The 21,720-nt window shown below is 34.5% G+C and overlaps 1 protein-coding gene across 1 annotated transcript in view; it reads right to left on the bottom strand.

The window, feature by feature from the left end:
- AK9 (adenylate kinase 9) overlaps positions 1-21,720 on the bottom strand; it is a 59,245-nt gene that overhangs the window by 20,969 nt on the left and 16,556 nt on the right. Inside the window, exons 11-21 of the mRNA XM_066547124.1 lie at positions 19,745-19,884; positions 19,484-19,664; positions 18,916-19,057; positions 18,216-18,349; positions 17,339-17,495; positions 14,723-14,831; positions 14,250-14,314; positions 4,462-4,668; positions 3,364-3,515; positions 2,184-2,396; positions 1,367-1,621 (exon numbers count right to left, since the gene is read on the bottom strand). Coding sequence (XP_066403221.1) covers positions 1,367-1,621; positions 2,184-2,396; positions 3,364-3,515; positions 4,462-4,668; positions 14,250-14,314; positions 14,723-14,831; positions 17,339-17,495; positions 18,216-18,349; positions 18,916-19,057; positions 19,484-19,664; positions 19,745-19,884 — 1,755 coding nt within the window. The remainder of the gene's footprint in view (positions 1-1,366; positions 1,622-2,183; positions 2,397-3,363; positions 3,516-4,461; positions 4,669-14,249; positions 14,315-14,722; positions 14,832-17,338; positions 17,496-18,215; positions 18,350-18,915; positions 19,058-19,483; positions 19,665-19,744; positions 19,885-21,720) is intronic.

Here is a 21,720-nt window from a genome sequence, read left to right as displayed (position 1 = left end):
CACAGAACCCTCCAGGCCACAGATTAAACTGTACTTGCAAAAGACCACATTTCAGTGTCAGACACATATTTTCTAGATTTTTTACTGCTGTAAAAGAGCACAAATAAAATTAAATTCAGAGCCCTGATTATTTTCCACTTCCATTGGGTGCTCATCTTCCTAATACCGTGCCTGAGTGTTGTTTCTGTGTGCCTCCTCCTCTGTAGCCTGCTGCCTCTCCTGCCTCCTTCCTTAAATCCTGTAGTAGGAAGTGTTTGAAGATCTTTGATTACTAGTAACTTGAGGGAACTTGGCAGATATCAGGAAAGGCTCTTAAAATGTGATGCAGAAACACATTTCTTCCTAAATTTTTGAGTGTTGGATAAATCCTTATTTCTGTTGGGTGAGAGATAAATTCCAGTTTTTTACTACACTTTTTTGAAAGATTCATTTGCTGTGTATCTGTGGTGAGACTTCTCCACATAATGAATGGCTTTTATTATATCCATTGCTATCTAAAGAATATATTTGCATTAAAACTTTGTGGATCTTTTCTCCCAACAGATCGCTGCCTAATAAAAGAAAATACTCTCCCCAATAAACAGTTATGTAAAAATTTCTCCTTCAGAGAAATTGTATCCTGTAAGAGATACAGTTTAGAATGTGCATTGAGAAGGATTTTAAGCCAGTAGTCAATCTGATTAAGAAAAAGCACTAATTTTCTGAAAATTATAATTCATTAATTATTCTACAAGTATCATGAACATATAGCTATTTGAAACAGTTTTTCAGCTAAGCTACAAGGCATATTTTATGCTACCCAAGAGTTGCTTTATTTTTCTGGTTTGAAACTGCTGCCAATAGGCAATGAAACACTAAAATCCAAGTTAAGAAACCTATTGCATTAAAAAAATACTAGCTTACCCTGTTACTAATGATGAATATTTCTGATTTTTTTATGAGGAATGATCAGATCAGAGGGTTGGTAGAGTCATTCTATTCTTTTGCTCCAAGAGACTGCAAGAGCACAGCTGGGGAACATTTTTAAAGTCCTGTGCAGCTGGAACACGTGCACTTGACTGAATCTGCATATTATAAACACTTAAAGGAAACCATGCCTTCCCATTATTATTCTGACCTTGACCTTTTTATTCCCCTCACTTGGTCTTCCATTAGGCATTTAGCATCTATCTCTAATATTTAGAAAAAACCTGTATATAACTCGTGAAAATGTTTTGAGGAGTGCTTGTGATATTTATAAAATGTTGTCATGAAATATTTTTTCAAAAGTATTTAATTTAACATAATGTTACAATTTTATAGGAAATTCCTATTTTGGCCAGAAAATGGTTATTTTGTGTATGAATGTATAAAATATTATTAATACCTGTTTGGTTTTTTCTGTTTCAGTTATAGTTATAGTCTGAGAGAAGTCTTCCAGTTCCTCTAGTATTTTATTGTCATCTTCATGATCTTCATCAAAAAAGGGCCCAACTTTCCTTTTAGTTTTGGGTAAAATCAATTCCTGTAGATATTCTTCAAATTGAATATGGAAAATGCCTAATTTATCTGTTATCTCTCGTGCACAAGTAGTTTTACCAGCTCCATGAACCCCAAGTAAACACACCCGTAATGGAGGAGCCTATAGGAAAAAAACAGAATATTCAGTAACATTTTGGAGTTTACACTGCACCCACCCTCTACTGTTTTTCACTTCAAAAATATCATTATTAAAGAATCCATCAAAACCAGTTATATACTTTTGTATTTAATGTTCCCAGATTTTCTGTTACTGTTCTAGCTAAACTACCTGCTCTCTGGAAACACCAAACCAATCTACGACCCTACTATCAGCAGGTAGAAATGAAATTAGACAATTCTGGTAAATCTTCTGTTCTTTTACCCTTTTTCAAGTTACAAAAAAGCACAAAACCCCCAACATGTGTCATTTTTTAAACATATTTTAAGATTATTGCAAGCCTTTTTAATCTTCCTCTCTTTTCTGCTGTAGTTGCATCATTAATTCAAATTTACATTAAAAATCACTAGGGAAGTCATGGGTTTAATTTGCTTCGAGGACTTGCCTAATATATTGTTACTTAGAAAAAAATCAGCCATAATAAACAAATCTAAACAATCTGGGAATGTAAAGTAGTTATTTTCATCTGCTATTATCTGCTTTAAATAATTTTTAAGATTCTCACTTGTAGTGGTTCATTGTGAGCCACATACTCCTCAGGGTTCTTCAAAAATTCATCTCTATACTCGGAAGTTGAAAAGTAATAAATCTTTTCTTTATATTTAACTGCATGTTCCTGGAGTCCAGGGTAGAGGACAAAGTTCTCTTTCAGACTGACTGGACAAAAGTGTTTTGTGTCTCCCATATGCCTTTTCTTTTGCTTAATTTTTTCTTCATCCTGAAAAGATGAAATTTTTAAAGAACTCTTAGAATTCAGAAGTTTACTTAGATTAAATAGATCAGATTAAATACTGCCAAATACATTAAGTGATGATTGAATTAGGATGGTATTCTCAAAACAGTTTGCATGCTGAAAGTAAGTCTATGAAAATGCACACTTTTTTGATTTTGAGTCAGAAAACAAATTGTCTAAGAGCATTATTGAGAAAATAATTAAATCAAAAATATCATGAATATCATAGTTAGCCATTGAGGACCAAAATTAGGGTAGAAGTATCTGTGATAAAATCTTTTCCTACTGTGTTCTTGAAACTGATCTGTTTAAATGTAGACCTCTTCAGAAAATACAGTGAGAGCTGGTGTTATGAAGTCAGATTATTTATTCAGTAAAGTTAATTTCTAAAAAATATATCAATACTGCTCTCTCAGTCTGTGGATATCCTGTACTGTTAAATTTGGGGATGGTAATCTTCCAATAAAGGACGAAAATAGAAAGGCAAAGCTAGACCTCTAATTTCACTAAAGTGGGTGTGTGTAAAATTATCAATAGCTGAAATGGGACGGGACTCTGCATCTTCTGATGTTTACATGATGGCTCATGGAATCATTGTTAGCTGACAGAAATCAAAGTTCATATTTGTTTCTTTAATAAAAACCCCTCCTTGCCATCTGGCAAAACTAGGTACAGTCATTCTCTCTATTAGCATGGCGGTAATTGAGCTTCTTGCTGTAATAAAACTACTATTGGCCACAACACAGAAATGCAGAGAAAGTGTTCTTGAAGCACATACTTTTGATCCAGTTGAAGCCTTCTTACAGAATAAATATTTATTCTGTAAGAAGGCTTCAACTGGATCAAAAAAAAATCAGGATCAAGCAAAACCTGTCTTCTCTGTGCTTATGTTCAAACCCAAAATAAAGGAGTTAAAATAAAAGCATAAATAGATAAAAACTGGCATGCTTACTTCTTCCTCTTCTTCCCCTTCTTCCCCTTCTTCCTCTTCCTCTTCTTCACCTTCCTCTTCCACTTCCTCATTTTCTGCTTCAGCAGCCAGATCTTGTTCCTCCTCCCCTAAGTCTTCATCAGATAATTCCCAGCCATAATATTTAAAAGGTTCTGAAAAGATTAGGGTTTTTATTCTGTTTCAATTGTTATCCTTTGGCTATACCAGAATATATTCTCTTTATCCTTGAAAGTAAGTGCATACATGGAAGAAAATATTGCCAACTGTATCTTGCATTTCTTCTACTCACAGAACAAAATGTTCTCCCCAGATGCAGAAATAAGTATATTGCCTCTTCCAAAAATGGAAATTCTACAAGTTGATTTTGGTTGAAGTAAATGGTATTTTCAATGGGAACTTATATTGCAAAAGTATTATACAAACACATGCAGATAGTACCATTACTCTTTACAAAAGTCTTTTTTCCCTGTTACTTGTTGGGAAGAATCATCACTCAAATCTCACTTTATTATAGAGCCATAGATGTTCTGGTTAATAAAACACTTGATTTGTAGTGATAATAGGAAAAATGTAGTATTATCTATCCAGTGCTCAAAATTCTGCAAGACCACAGAAATGAAGAAATGTAATTTGCCAAAGAAATATTGATTTTAAAATAATTAATGTAAAATTCCGTTTTGAAATATAGTCTATGCAGGTGGTAAGGTTAGATTATTACACACCCTGAAAGTCTCACTAACCCAATGAATATTACACATTAGTGAACCTTCACTATCTGTCCATTTCTCAAACCAGTATCCTGGCATACACAGATAGAATACATAGATAGATACATAGATAACTGTGGAAATGTGCTTTCAGAATGTTTAGTGAGCTATCATGCACCTATTTGCATAGCCATATTATAGTTATATTTCCCCCACTCAGATGTCTGAAAGGCTGCTATTATGCTTTTCAACTGATTCAGAGAACACAGTATGACCCTCTTCATATTAGCAATATCAAACTGAGTACAACCTACTCCCTAATTTGCTTGAGCTATCCAAAATCCCTCATAGTAGCTGAAGTGATAATAATCACATAAACAGTATTACTTACTTTCCATAACTTGCACAGTTTGATTAAGCAGACTTTCTGGTGTTTGCTCAGCAATCTCTAAAACAACCACCTGAACTTGAGATGACGTCCTGATTTCTGATTCCACATTTTCCCAATCATTCATGAAAAGGTCAATCTTCATTTTAATTGTTTTCATTTCTTCTGTATCTGGAAAACCATCCTCTGCAAACTCAGGTTGCATGATTTCTGAAAATTAAATCACATAAAATAGGCAATGCTCCTCTAAAATTTTTTACATTTAAAAACCATCATTCTTCTTTAGGACTATTTTTATATTGCTCAGATATGGTGGTATACTTTTTAATACTTCTTCCTCCCCATAATTATGAATTATTATATTAGTAGTTTACAAAGACACTTCATAAACTCATAGTTTAATTATGTTGATACTCTATACACTGAGGCTTCTCCAGGAAAATAAATGAGGTCAAATTGCTGAACTATATTGGCATATGGTTATTTAAATTAGCACTCAAAATAAATATAACTCTTTCTGCAAAGAAATACAATACAGAATACATTAATCTAAAAATGATGATTCAATGATGAACAGCTTTTGACAGACTCTCCATATAGTCATGCCTCATGCCAGTATGGGAAAAATTTGAATGAAGAAATAAATGAAAATAAAGTACAAAAATATTATCATTACTTCCCTCTGTAAATACTGGAACTGGGAAACTCTCACAGGAAATTCTGGCTTTAAGGAAGCCATGTCTGTATACAATCACTTGTTTAGTAATTAAGAGAGAGAGAGAGAATACTTTAATCTCTTAAGGAACATGCAGAAATTTGTAGTGTCGTTTGAGATCAGTCCAAGCATGTTTCCTAACACTCAGGAACACTCATGTTTCCTAACTCTCACAGAAAGCTGACAGAAGATCAAGACTGAAAGGATGCATTAATATAAATAAGAAAATCACAGGTACTACACATTGTAAACATGACAAAACCACACCAAATGTGTTGTCATACTCTGTGAGCAAATAAACAAGGGGTTAGTTCCTTCCACCACAACTCCTTGCTGAAGAAGACAGATGGAATTAAGAACTTTATATTGACAGCTGATGTGGAATTAAAAACTTGATATTAGTTTTTAGTTTTAACACATTAGAAAAGGTTCCAATTAGGAGCTAGATAGGGCTGCAATTACCATCCATTCATACACTGTTAGACCCTGAAAGTCCTGAGACCAAGTCCTATCTCAGCTAGAAGATGATACCCAAGTGCCTATATGACACCATAAAGACCTTGTCACTGGCAGCAGCAATGTGGTGTTGTTGCTGCTGTTCCCATTCTCTTCACTCATATAATTTTCAACTCCGATTGTCTTCTTTTCTTGTAATTTTTCTTTTGTGTTCTGTTAATAAGTGATGTCAGCTAACAGACAGAAAAGCAGTTGAGAGCAGTGAGTTAAATGATCTGATATTACTCTAAGTTTGTTGGGACTTAGAGCATATGCTGTGTTTTTTTCTTGCCAGAAATGAAGATACAAGAAAAAATTTTATCAGTGAATGGAATGATTTTCTATTTTGCCAAAATTTTCCCCCTTCTCTTGTTGTTCCTGTCTTGTTTTTCATTTGAAAGAGCATGAACAGATTTGACACAAGTAACAATATTATCAGCCTATTCCAATGAACTTCGACTCATTTTTTTACATTAAAAGGACTATTACTACTGTACTTCCTTATGTAACTTCCTACATGAAAAAAGCAGAGGTATTACTAAAATGAAAATCTTTTGTAATGCATTGTATGTAAAAAGCTTTGACTACTTTCTCAAAAATACAAAACCTCAAAACATTAAAACCCCAATGCCTTATGGTCACTTTCAGGCATTAAGCAGGCCAGTGCTCACTCTGTCAAATTGCAGCACTGTAACATTCATTTTGAATTTGTCCCAGTCTGAAAAATCCAAACAATTTTTGTGGCTTATGAAGGGTTAGATTGCCCTGTTACAATTTTCTTCATTAAGAAAACATATTTCCTCCCAGAACCAAGTATCTCTCATTTCCTCTTGTCGACTGTTGAAGAAATTTGCAAATGACACATTTATTTTCCAAATTAGAGCCAAAAGACAAAAAGTGTATAATGTAGCTGGGCTTCAGTGATTAGGTACCAGTAAGATTTGTCAGGAAACAGATTGAAATGTAATGGTCAGAGTAAAGATGCTGCCTAATTTTTGTGTAATATTCTACCAACTAAAGCATCACCTCAAAGTGCCAATAGCAGCTGGGATATGCAAATGCCTTCAGAACAAGGACCATATCTCAAACGCCTTATTTTGAAATTCCTTCATGGCCCACTAAGGTTGGTCCCTTGCTAGTTTGCTACTTGTGACTATTTCTACAACCCTTTTGTCCCTACATGAAATCAGGCACTTTAGAGGTAGTGTGGGAGTTTTGGGCATTGCAATGTCTACATCTTATTAAGGAACGGTGTCACAATGTGTAGCTCTAGAAATACGTTAAATTTCTAAATACTGGTATGCCTTTTATAATTAGAATCCTCAGGGCTGTCAGCCCCTGCTCCAGCAATACCATTGCACAGCCAAGGTAAACTGCAAAACTATTAACAAAGAAGCATTTTGACAAGTATTTTTGTGATCTTTTATAACAACCATTATTTAATACATCTCCCCCCCATTTTTTTTTAAATTTTGAACAACACAACTATTAGACTGACACCTTAGTAGCTAACCTTCCTCTTATTTGATTATTAGTTTATACATAAATCAAAGTGCAAAAACATAAATCAAAGTGCAAAAGGGCATATCAGCAAGGAGAAACACCTTGCAGATTTCAAATAGTTTGATCTTGAATTAGAAATAATGTTTTCCCTTAGACAGGCTTACAAACATTTGCATTTTACTAAACTAGACATTGATTCTATATATGTCATTATATATACCATGCAATGACATTTTTGCCTCTTACCATGATTCTAAATAGGAACATAAATATACCTTTTTATGTACATTAAAATATGTGTAAATGGTTCCATTAATTATATTGCATTCTGCAGTGATATATTCCAAATGAGAAACAGATTTATCTAGTTAAAACCTGCTCACATTTGGGCAGCTCTAATGCAGTATGTAATGATGACTCCCTTAGGAAGACAGATTTTAAGAAAAGAAGGAACGGATACATTAATAACTGGGTTACACTAACTGCTGCTTGCACATGTTATCCCTGGTACAGTCACACTGCAGAAATCACATGTGCTGCCTTGTGAACCATAGCCCTATCCACAGCAGTAACACATGGAAGGTGGGATGAGGGCTGCCTGGATCTGGCTTTCAAAAGATCATCTTATAGTCCAGCCCTTTAAAAACCTCTCAGTTCTCAGCAGGTCATGACACTTTGGAAGTATATAAGCAGAACAAGAGATTGAAATGAGCATTTGGCATCATCTAAGACAGAATATTGAACATGGCAATGAATCCACTTAATAGAGTAGTTCCCATGACCTTTATCTCAGATGCATTTAAAATTCATGTTACCTCTCCTGACAGGCCATATATTAGCAAAGGATGGGCCAGCATGTGTTCCAGCTTTGTTTTGCTACTTTAGACACATAATTCCAACAGAATACCTGTATGCAGAAGGTTTTGTTGCTTAAGAAAACATATCCAGCAGCTATTATTGTATACCTTCAGAACTCTTAAATAGATTACCCAGGTCTAAGTGAACTGGAGAAACTTTCCCCCGGAAAGAGGGGAGAAGTAACAGAAGAAAAAAGGTTTACCTTCCCAGTGAAAACAGACAGACCAAAAATCAGACAACTCTCATTTGGTTTTGGTTCGGGTATTTGAACCTTATTATGACAAAAATGTTGTCTCCCTGACATTTAGTTTGTCTCACCAGGGACCAAATAAGGCAGCTGTACCTTTGCCATTAGATATAAATATAATAACTCTGCTTGGCAAGGTTATTTATAGAGAGAAGATATTTTTTGAAAAATTAAAAACATAGTCAAGAAAAATATCTGAAAAGATAGCAGTGGTTTGAAAATAAATAATATAAAAATGCAAACAACTTTCTCTCTAAGGAGGTGGCCTTCTACCTAACAGTACTGTTCTTAATTTAATTTTCTTATCACAATGGTAATAGGAAAAATCCTCCCCAGCCTTAAATCTTGGGCTTTTGTAGGGAATGCCTATATGCCAATTTTTCATGTTCTTTTGCTCTGCATGTTCTGTGCTTGTACTGAGCATTGTTACCATAGAGACAAACAATCCTTGAAGGCTTTCTGCCCCCACATTCTCTAAGTGAATTGTTGGGGAAAGAGAGCCTTTAATATCTTAGTATCTATAACTTTTTCTTCCCTTGGTCCATATGCAACATCAAAAAATATAAAAAGTTCTTTTCTCCTCATTGAAACACTGCCAAAGCTGACACAGACACACCAGAAGCCAGCATGTCTTCTTCATTAGAGCTTAACTAGCAAAATAAACAAAAAGGCAAAATATACCATAACAGTGACACTTTTCATTTCTTGGAACTGATCTGTATTTCATTATGAATGTAGTTTCAGTTGTCTTTTTGAAACAGACTGTAGTTTGTTTATACAGACTTTTCACTTCTTACTTATAAATATACACTGCCAAATGATCTTCAGCATGTTACAGTGAAATGTGCTCAATAGACAAACTTATATTTTATGTACTGATTTTTTTAATTGGAAAGACAACTGTGGTTTACAGATAAAGTTGATTCTTTCTAATGCATAAAAATATGTTTATTTAACAACTTTCTATTAAAATAAAATGCTTTCTATTTCTGGTTTGTTCTTTAAAATATTCTAAAAATTCTAACAGATAAAAACTAAAAGGTATATTTTAAAAACTAAAGCCGACCATCTCCACTGAAGATGAGTTGCCTTCAAAGTGTTGAGAGAAAGCTGTTACAAGATTTCATATATCTTTTCATTAACTTATGGTTCTATTTAATTCACAAGACTGGTACGGGATAGGGTCAAGGAGGACAGGTGGACAGACATTAAGTGAAGTAAATGAAGAGGATGTCCTTTCTCTTTTTATGTTCAGAAAGTGACAAGAGCTTCCAGAAAGACTGATAGCTCTAATCATAGACTTTTGTTCTTTTTTCTTCTTCAAAACATTGTATAGTTGTTCTCCACCAATATTCCTTAGTCTTTATTCACCTGAATAAGAGACTAAAAAAGTTTAAGAACTGAAGGTATTTGGGATTTAATTGAGGAAGTTGTTCTTAACCTTTCTGGTTTTCAAATTTTGAAATTTCTCTGCCTAAAATGCTGGGATTACAGGTATTAGAATGCAATTATCACATCTGATTTATAAATCACAGCAGAAAGTGGCTTTGAAGATCACGCAGCTTTGCTCAGACACTGAACAAACTGTGAAGGTAATAACACTAGAGCTTGCTTTGAAGTTTGCAGTATAAGTAATTTGCAATCTCTCATCTCCAGTTTAATAAACTGTCCTTGTCCAAACTCTCTCTCTGAAAAGCCTCCAGGTAAAGGTAGGAGAAAGCACAAATCAGGATGCAAGTTATCAAGAAAAACAAAAGAAATATATTTAGAGGCTGTAAGACTGAGCACACATCATCTGCCTGGCAAATGTTATAATTACAATTGATTCCAAGAAGTATTTCTCTTCAAAGACTAAATAGGAAATGCACTAACATGAACAGGTTTAATTATTTTTTGCTCTTGTTGTTTCAAATATCTTACTGAATTTAACATGATGATAAAAATTTTAAAAAAGCAAGAAAATAGAATAAAAGCCCAAGAGAAGGGTATTGATTCCACACTCCACCATCTGTAATGAGAAAGGAGATCAATATTAAAGAGTTGGGACTCAATATTAAAGAGCATATAACTAATAATGATCTTAAAAGAGAGGTGACATCTGGAATTATGAGCCCAGCTGCCAATTTATATTTGCCAAGAACTTCTGCCCAAATAGCAAGAGCAGCAGAAGAGACATCAGTGAAAATGGGGTTGTACAAACACACCAGCCTGAGCTACTGAGGCATAAGCATGTCTGCTCCAGTTGAGTTTGCTATAGAAAGGAAGTAATCTCTGGCAGAAATGTGGCAGGAAAAGAATATGCCAAGTATTACTTCAGGAAGATTGGAGCGAACCCACAGATCTACCTGAAGTTGAGAACTCCTCTACAACAGCTGAAAGATAGTCTCATGAATTGATATAGCTGTCCCCTAGTATAAATACAGTCATACTCATGCAAAGCTTCTGCAAAAATGCTTAAATAAATTCCTGAAAAAAACCTCTCAGAATAATTGTGTCAAAGGATGTGAAAAAAATATATGAGGCTATAATGTTCAGTGAGACATTACAAGCAAGAGTTACCACATAAATTGATTTCTATATCTTTAGCAGACATTTCAGCATTGAACTTAGCTTCTTAACTCACTTAAACCCATTTGTTAGATTTACATGAATTCTCCTTCTTCAGTTACTTTTACTCTCATTAAGACCTTGTTCATCACTGGAACCATTTTTTCCTTTTAAACACAGACAATCTTATAAACTTGAATATTTTCAGTGCTGAAACAATCCCAGATTCCACTGACGTCACAAAAATAGTGGTTATTAAAATGTGCATCTACTTGAATGGAATGAAATGGAATAGAATAGAATAGAATAGAACTATTCCAGTTGGAAGGGACCTACAATGATCATCTACTGCTCATCAACTGAGCAATTCAGGGCTGACCAAAAGCTTAAGCATGTTATTAGTGGCATTTCCTAAATGTTTCTTAAATGGTTTGGGGCATCAGTCACATCTCTAGGAATCCTGTTCTGATGTTTGACCACCTTCTCAGTAAAGAAACACTTCCTGATGTCCAATCTAAGCCTCTCCTGGTGCAGCTTTGAGCCATTTCCATAGGATGCCATATATGAGAGACCAAAAGAGTACGATTTGGGCTCGCAAGTATTTTTTCTGAGCTATCTTTTATATATTCTAACTGCTATATATTATAAAAACCTAACAAACTGGGAACATGTGAACTGTGAACATTTATCTATATTGCCGTAAAGATATGTCACATGGGAGAAAAGCTGCAGTCAATGTGCTGATGGCACTACATGTGAAATAAAATGATGCCAGGCTAAGAGCAGCATGACTGAATTGTTTTGGTGAGTCAGTGTTTGATTATTGAAATAAAATGCGGGTGTAGGAAAACATGATTTTCTCTGAACAATGACTTAACATATCTTAAGACCACATGACATTATTATGTTGTTTTGAGGTACTCAGATCAACATTATTTAGATATTGTAAACTCCCATGAACTTTGTTATTTGAGATGAGAATGACAAAGTATCTTTGTAGACGCCTTTGTTTAATACTACAGGATTCATTCACTTTGGAGAAAAGCTATGTGTTTTATTAGAAACTATAAAAAGGTATAATGTGGATTTTTTAAAAAAGCTTACATTCAATTTAAAGAACCCTAGAAAGCTACAGTATTTTTTTGCACACAGTAGGTGAAATGTTACCTCATTAAAATATAAAAGCATGCTATCTTATTCAGTCTATCTTATACAACTTAGGCCTTGTAAATATGTATGATAAATGCATTTTAAATAAATATGTAAAATAAGTGCCAGACTAGGTCAGGAAAGAGAACATATGTGAGACATACTGGTAATACAGAACTTAAGCTTGGCTGTAGTAATTTTGTATAGAAACCAGTATGTTGTGTTTCAAAGAAAAATGGCAATAGCAGTCTAGATTCTTGATGAGAAAAAATGAAAGTGGGAATTCCTCTTCAGGCCTTGGGTGATAATTCAGGCTATGAATGGGAAATCTTGAGACTGTATAGTAGAGAAAGAAAATACTCCAAAGTCCCCAGTCTAGTTCTTAATATAGAGACAGATATTTATGCATGGTAATTCATTGTGACAGCTGATATAAATCAGACAGAAACATTCTTCTAAGAAGCTAGGCAGTGATTAAAGAAGGCTAAGAGGGAAGCAAAACTCTGCAGCTTTTTGGACTATTGAGGTTCAAACCATTGAAACTATGTAGGAATGTGCCCTTTGTTGACGTAGTGACTAAATTATCTTTTGCCTCTTTAAAAAGAAAAAAACCTAGAAGTTCTCTTCTCAACTAGGTAAAAAGACACCTCATAGGACTTTGGGGACTTTACTTCAAACTTAAGGATAGCTAATTGGATAGAAGCTAGAAAGTCCTGCCTAAGTAATTTACTAGAAAAAGAAGAGAACAAAGGAACTAATTGCTTGTGTTAGGTGTACCTCTAACTCAGGTTTTCTCTGTAAAGAGCTTTGTTATTTTGCCTTTTATTAAAACTTTTCTGTTTCCAACACTGCCACAGAAGCCACCCTGCTAATTTTATGCCATCTGAGGCAGCTGAGCCATCTCAAGTGTGATATAGGTTTCTGAGAGCTTATAAGACCTAGCTCGAAGAGACCATAATATCACAACTAACTGGAACTAACTCTAAGTCTCAACCCAACTGACAGAATCTGAGGTGCAAAAATCCAGCCTATTTGTGACAGCTGGTCTGTTGCCAAAATCTCACTTCTTATAGATTATTCACTTCTGCCCAGGACAATTATATTTTCTCTGCTGGAAACTAAGTAAAACACAATTCTGATATAAAGTAGGATCTTTACAGGAAACAAAACAAACAAACAAAAAAAAGTGGTTCTGTCAATATAGAAAGCAATAAAGTAAGAACATCTTTATCCAAAATGTTTTATTTATATTGTTACCAGAGGGGAAACCTCATGTAATACACAGAATTCCATTAGTTTTTATGGTGTTAAGTTCTGTTGTTAAAGACTGATGTCCATAAGCACAAAGGAGGGGAGAAACAATGACAGATAGGTGAACCCCCAAAACTTAATCACAACAAATACAACTGTGACTTGACACCCCTCAGGGCCATTAGAAGATGATGATGAAGGCATTGTCTGGGTGTGAAATTTACTGAGATGGGTCACCCCGAGAAGCTCTCTGGCTGAAGTGCATTACTGCCTACAGGGCATGAGATTCATTAGGGGATGCCTAGGGAAAAGCAGTTTGGGATTGTGGGAGATTTATAATATCAGGAAGCTTTTCTGAGAAGGCAAGGAGAAGGAAGGATCAAAGTGGATTGGATCCACTAGCATGGATAATAGAGTAAGAAGAGGATGACAGGGAAATGGGAATACATGCTCAGACCCATTGCATGGTCCTGGGGACACAGAGCTGCTACAGCCTCACCTCTGCTTCTGGATTCAGCAATTCATAATGTGTGTTGCTATCAGATTGAGCAATTCCCAATGCATGTTAAGAAAGACACTGATGAACTGATTTCCATTCCCTTTTAATTACTTCAGGTTGGGCTTACTGAAGGAAGACCAGAAAATCAGACAATGCTGTGATTTTCTCATTAACTATTGACTAAGTTCCAGCAAAGCTTTGTAACTTTTAAAGAGCTACAGATTTTTTGATGAGTAGTTTCAAGACAGTTAATAACCCACTTAGAAAAGTTACTAGAGGAGATAGAATCCCATCCCTTGGATTTATTGAAAACTGCAACAGTGCTGACTGATTTAATGGAAACCATCTCTATTCTGCAACATCCATGAGGAATGACACAAAGAAAGGTGTGAAGAGAGTACCAGTGAAGAGAGTAACAAAAAGTCAATTTTCCTGACGCTGAATATAAAAAAGGAAATCAAAACTGGAAAATCAAACTACTAAGTGATTGAAACACATAATTAAATCAGAAGTCAAATGATACACACCCTTCTCCTCAGCAGCAGCTGGAGACTGATCTTTCTCTGATGTCAGTGTTTCTTCCATTCCTCCGCTGTAAATAAAAGTTCATTTATCTTAAGACCATTACAAATATTACTAAAGCAAGTTGCAGATATATTAAATGTAAAGATGTGGAAATATAATTTTGGTTGTAAAAAATAAAAATCATATGTATTTTATTATCTAAAATTTTCTTATCTCATTGCATTAAAAGGTTGGACTAATGAAAGGCTAATGAAAAAGCATTTACAAAGAGATTTTACTGCCACCATATGTACTGATATAAATGAAATATTCCTCCAAGACAACAGATATTGGATTATTTCCTGTATATGATAACTAGTTTTAGTGTACTGCTTTACATAATTTGTGCAATAAATGCACTGATACCTTTAACACAAAGTGAGCCTAGAATTTTCTTGTGCTCATTTTATACATTCAGATATTTGGAATATTTTACCTTGCATCATCTTCTTTCTTTTCTAATGCTTCATGTGTTGGTCCTTCCAAACTCTTAGAATTATTTTCATTCCTACTTGCTAGGTATGCTCTGTGCAGTATACAGGCTCCTGCAGCACAATTGCATGACAGTAATGACTTTAATGTGTCTGTATAAAACTAAAGTCATTGTCTTAGGAATATCAATTAATAAATTGTTGACAGATTTCTTTTAAAGTCAACAAAAAGTATATATACCACTGAACTGTTATGACGCTGGTGATTTATGCAATTTTAGAGCTTTTTTCAATTTAAAGCACCTAAAAAACTGAGTCTGGAATATTGGAAGGTTATGAAGGCTATAAAAGGAGACAAAACTGAAATGATTTATCTTAAACTTTCATATATCATGTGTTACTCTGCCATTTATTTTATTTGCAAGTGCACAAAGAATGCTATGAAGAAACAAATGAAAAACATTCAAATAAAAATATAAATAATGTGCATACCTCTACTACTGCAGCTGTTTAGCAGAAATTAAGAGTATGCTGTTCCTACTAGGAACTCTACTGATTTATTTATTTTGACAAATAGATTTATTTATGGCTGTGTGCTGAAACCTGTTTTCATCAGTGGATTTATGAGAGCTTAGACTAGGTCAGGGAACAGATTACAAAGTAATGACTCAAATGCTGTGAAAACGTAAACTTCACAACTACATAAATATTTAAATGACAGAAACAAGTGGGAATCAAGTAAAGAGTCAACACAATTGTGCAAATAAAAAGAATAAAGTGAAACAAAATAGCTAAATTCAAGGAAATGTATCCATAAGCAAAAAGCTACATTTTCAGCCAAATTTTTATACTACCAAGAGTATAAAATAGGTTATTCATATTAGAGCAAGTAATTCAGAGCGAGCTTTTGAGAACTAGTGGAAATGGCAGAGGTGTATATTGCAGGAAGGAAGCACATAATAGGCAGGCTCTAGAGAGGCCTTAATTTGAAAGCCTCTGCTATGAATTCCCAAATTCTTCCCTTCAGAAAACAAAAAATAAAAAAGAAAATATATTTTTAAAAAAGGAGTGGTTACTGACCAGAAAAGAGACAACCTTTTCTTCTATCCAACTAATTCACTAATTTGTTAAATTCTGAGAAGTGAAGAGAAATGTAATATCATTCTGAAAGCATCTCTCCCACCTCACTGCTCTCCCTGCAGTTCAGGCTAGAGGTAGACTCCTGATGTTTATTATTTAGCATACAGTATTGACATTTCATTACCATATGCCAACTACAGGAAGGAGATGCTTTTTGTGGTTGTACAAAAGGACAATGCACTATGTCCCAGAAACAAGGTTCATGAACATTTCAATAAGCTTGGAGTGGCTGGGAAGCAAAGATGAGGCATGGAAAAGCAATTTGCCTCTAGGTTCTTTCCAAAAGTGTCTGAGATGAAGTCTTGAATGACTGCTTCTGCAAATACAATTTTCTGACAAACACTAGATCTAGAGCTTTCTCATAGAAATGTTCAGCCAGTATTTAATCTGTGTGTGAGCTCTGGTCACACTGAAACACTTGTAGTTACAAAATTTCACAAAGCTGTGTGACTAAGTTGTTTAGGCACGATTCCTGAGTCGTGAGGATGATTTGCTGATCAGTTGACATACTTCTGAAAATTTGGGGTTTTTTAAATAAGAAATCTGTTCTGAGTAAACTGTGTAACCTTGTTTTTCTCAGGTTGATTTTTATATTCAGGGACAAGGGTTTGAAGATCTCTGGACTGATTCCAGTACTGGGCACCTAATAAGTTGTCTTGAACTATATGGGAATAGAGCCATCATGCCTTTCTTCAATGGAAGTTTCTGCCACTGAAAGATTTTTTGATAATGGACTGGGTTGAACAGGGAATGATCAAACATTGCCAATGATCAATTAAACTTGTGGAGTGGTATGAATCAAGCAAATATGATCCACGAAGACACAATTTGACAAACTTTTAACAGTACATGAATATCTTCAGTTATTGATGCTTGGTGCCAATCTTCCTTTTGGCTGGAAAGAATAAAGTAAAAATCCCTTACTCTGAATTCATGGATACGAAGCCACTGTATCCATCTGGGTAGGAAATTACCGGGGTTTATTTTTGATCCCAGAATGGAGAACAGGGTACCCCTGCATACAAGTATTTCCCCCCTTGCCTCCTCTCTCAAGCTGAGAAATTTCATACCTCTAACCTGATTTTGCAAATGGGCAAACCAAGGCAGAGAAATTTGACCAAGAGCCACATTGCAAGGTGGTAGCTAGCCAAGAATAGAAAAATCTGATGCTACAAGAGTCTACTGGTATTTCCTGCTGGTTGTAAATAGGAGAAAAATGAAAACTGATTTAAAACGGGTGAAATCTTCTTTGCTGTTATAGCAAAGTATTCCTGGTTTAAATTCTGTGTAATTCCCTAACTCCAAATTGTAAGAAATTGTGGTACTCTTGTTGATTCACTGGATGATTCATTCTCCAGACCCTGAAGGTTTATAAATGGGACATAACTACTAGTTTTTCTCACAAGTATGTTTTATATACAGATATCAACACAGAAAAAAGGAAAGAAAGTATAAAGTTGCATTAGGGTGCCTTTACTAACCATCTTTTTGTGTATCCTTCAGACAGACAATCGTGTCAGGTAGAAGTCCTTTCGCTAATAAGGCTGACCAGTGGTCTTCTGACAGAGGGTAGTTATCCACTACCCACCCTCCTCTTTCAGAAGCACCAGGAAACCTGTCTTTGTTAGTCTTCATAAGCTGTTAGAAAATGTCACATACAGGAATATAAAAAGACTTAAATGAGCTGTACAAAAAGGACAGCGCAATACAAAATTACTTTCTAAATGCTATGATTTTTCCTTATTGTCATTTCAGGTCAATAAAAAGTAAGACATTTATAACTTTGTATGTCTGAATGAAAAGAGAAACATTTTAAACAAGAAGAGACTAATGTCATAGTGATTTTTTAAGCTTGCCTATAAAGAATTTACACTCCAGTTTCAATAATTACATACTATTGAACAAATTCAAAACATTTAAGGATTCCTGTATAGATCTTCATAAACAATTCTTTTGAAACTCTTACATCTGGTGTTCAGTTCTTTAATAGTGACTACAAATATAAGATTAGAGCAAGCAGACAATGATCTGTCAGATAATTCTCCCAGCTGTTAACAATTTGTAGTTCAGGTGATTTGAAAGACAGAAATAATTTCTCTGTAAGTGTGTGAATATATATACACATGCACACACATATTTTTATTATATATAAAGGACAATAAAATAGTCCTCATTAGATTTGTCCTTCATTATCTTCCTCAGTGTCTCCTCAATCCTATGTAAGCTTTTGGGCTATGTGATATAAATGAAACTGATCTCTCAAATGGGAAAACTAAGAACATATATGGATAATGCATAAACTGTTAGAAGTTCCTCTTAGGAAAAAAGTACTTTGCTATATACTACTTGTAGTCTCACCCCTGCAACAGCTTCCTCCAGTGCTTCAGCGTACATTTGAGATAACATTGTATCTTCAGAGAACGACACACTTTTCATGGCTCCTTCTACCATGGCTTGAACTTCTGGGTGGTCAGCAGTTATCTCTGGTATCCCTAACACCATAGATTTTTTAAATGAACTTCACAGAGAAATTTGAAATCAGGATTTAAATAAAGCATTATATCATAACTCAGCACAGCATACATTTTTAAGCAATACACAATTGATCTGAGAAAGAAACAGCAGTTCTGAATGCACATGTAGAGTATGTCTCATAAACTAAAATCTTGGTTTGCTCTCTCAGCATCAAAACCCCAACATTTTTAACTGTACAGTACTTTCCACCTCTAAGCTAAATATTGTTTCAATATAAACAGAATGACATTTCTGTGCCAGAATAATCAGGCATTTAGAGCACGCTAGAATTTCCATTTATTTGATTTCCCTTCAGTTCCTAAATCAAAAGGTTTACCAGACTAGTTTTTCAATCAATACAAATTTTAGATCAAGGCAGTGTATTTTAAACAATAAAATAGCCTGCATTCCCTATGATGCGCAAAACATTAATATTTTTCCATATTTTCTTATTAATTGGTGGCACAACAACTACAATTATTTTAAAGTTAAATGATGTAAAGCAAATAAGACAGCTTCAAAGACCACAGAACAGCTTATTCACCTGATTCTTCTGATTGTTCTTCTGATTCTAATCTATTTTTCACTGCCTCTATAGCCTTTTCTACTGCATCCTTTCGCAATTCCTCAGTGTGTTTCTCTCTTGATTCTTTATATTGTTGAATGAGTATGTCCATATCAAGAACCTAGTGAAATTATTTGAAAAAATACAAATATCACAGAAGACAAATATAGCATCTGTTCCAATATTTATAAAATAAAATGATTTTAGAAAAGCTCTGCAGATTTCAGAAAAATTTACATGTAATTCAAGTGCAGGGTTGGGGTTTTCTTGAAAAAGAAATTATTTTCCATTTGCATTTATATTTAATTATGTTAGATACAAAGTTATTTATAGTATTCTAATACTAAGATAACTGCACTATAAGAGGATATATAAAAGTATTCTTGATCTGTAGCTACTTTTATAAAAAAAACGTATTTCACTAAAATACTGTTTCCTCTGTAATCCCTATATTTGTAATGTGAATGTTAATAACATGACAAGAACGTGCTTAACTGATTGCCAAGCCCAGCTGATACTCTGCTACCTAAGACATTTATGAACCTACCTTTCCTTTATAATTCTGTGCAATTTCATTACAAATAGTTGTTCTTCCAGAGAATGGAGGACCAAATACGAACACTTTACAAGGAGGAACTGGCATTGGAGGTAAGAGGTAAGGCCGTGGATTCAACACAAATTTGTTCAATGCCTCTTGGCATGACAGTACGTACATTTTACCTAGAAAACTTAAAACAGAAGAGAAGCTAGCAGATATAGACATCCCATAAAATAGATATGAAAATTAAGGGTGTCAAATTCCACTAACCTGACAGCAAACTCTGGGTTTCCCATTACAATGTCCCCCTCCTTTAGAGCCACGGGACACACTTGTCCCCACCTGCTCCTACGCCATCGGTATCTGGGTGCTATCAGTTTGTAAGATGACAGAGCCCGGAGAAGTTCATCCTGTTTATTAAAATAGCAATAAATGCAAGTGTAATTTTTGTCTGAAGCTACATATGCCTTTTTTATTAGACTTTTTTGAAACCTTTTGATGGAAAATAAGCTAACTTAAAAGAAAAACACATTATGGTTTTTTTAACATTTAAATAAAAATGATTTCAGAATTATAGGACAATTTTCAAGAGAAATTACTTCATTTTTCAGGCCTGTTTAAAAGACCTGAAGGAAGGAATAGTACTTAAAAGAATAATACTTAAAATAGTTCCTGTAGGCTTTATTTATTATTTTTAAAAGTTTGAAATGGTAAAGAGCCATTTATTGAAGACAAAGGAAAATGGCTAAGATTTCTTCTAAAGGGTTTGAAAAAGGACCATTATCTGGATCAGGGAATAGCAATATGAAAATATCTATTTTAGCCATGCAGAAATATAATATGATAGGAAAAAGTTTAATAGCCATTTCACAGAATGTGAATAGTGAGTGAATCCTAAAGTCATGGTGACTCTAAATTCAGAATAGTATGGACAAGTGCTGGCTGTGAGGAGCTTCAGAAGAACTTAAAGAACCAATAGAGGCAGGCATTAAAATAGCACTTTTACACAGAAGCTATGAATTTTCACTGACTGTCACTACTCAGAAATAGATCCCTCTGTGAAAGCATTTTTTCAATGGCCAAGAGCAGTCAGAAAACCAACTTGAATGTTAGGAATGTTGAGCACAGAGAGAATAGATGATAAAGGTTTGTGTTTAAATTGTTTAAATATTGCCCTTGTCTTTACTGCAACGTGCCTCCTGCTGCCCTGATCTCAGAAAGGACACAGCAAAATTGGATAAGTTTCAGAAAAAGGTAATATAATTGATCAATCCCACAACAAGCTTGTTGTGTAAGAAGGAATAAAATTATACAGACTGGAATTCTTCAGTATAGCTACGTAAGAACAGGACAGAAATCTGAACTCAAGAGTTATTAGAGGGCAGATGTAGAAAACCAAACTATTCACTGACTTCTGCATACTGGAGGATACTGAGCTAAAAAGCTGCAGGTTCAACACAAAGGGAAGCAATTCTGTGCAAAATGTTCAGTTAATCTTTGCCTTGAGTACTGCGGTTACTCAAAGCTTACACACAAGCAAAAACACACAAACTAACTAAATAATAAATATAGATGACCTCTGACAGAGAAAGTCTTTCACTTGTGAATTTGTGAACTGAGAAAACAGAAAAGTGAAGGGAGGGGTATTTCTGTGAAAATGTGTGGTCTCCTCATTACACTTCCATTCATATATTCAGAGTTTTGTTTCAGAAATAGGAAAGATGATCGGAACTAAATAAGGTGACGACATACATGCAAAACTTCTGATTTTCAGATTTATTTGGAAGGGACACAAATTATAATTGCAATGATTCAGCAAAATTCAGCAGTAATGTGAGTAACTTTTCATGTTTCTAATTAATTACAGGAAAATAGAACAAATGTAATCTCAGGCAGAATGTTGCTATATTTGGATTAGCATATTGATTCTTATTCAGGAAAAGAGTAGACTGAGCTAAGAGTCAGCTTCTGAGATTGTTATCCTTTGGCTAAAGTTTCTTTATTTCCTTGGAAGGAATTAATTTTTCCTCTATTACTAAAAGAAACATTCTGTTCAAAGTTTTATTATAATTATTACGTGGTTTTTTGGGAATTACAGGGTTTTTTTATTTTCATACTTTTTAAGTGGACTTCAGTCCCAAAATGACTTTAAATTCTCATTTCTGAAAGGCCAATGCCTAAAGAATGCTCTTACTGCATGGTAAAACAAGCTGGTTGTTTTGAAACAAAGATGCTGTAATATAAGC

The sequence above is a fragment of the Molothrus aeneus genome, chromosome 3 (assembly GCF_037042795.1).
Source record: "Molothrus aeneus isolate 106 chromosome 3, BPBGC_Maene_1.0, whole genome shotgun sequence".
NCBI lineage: Eukaryota > Metazoa > Chordata > Aves > Passeriformes > Icteridae > Molothrus > Molothrus aeneus.
This window is presented reverse-complemented; position numbering and strand designations above follow the sequence as displayed.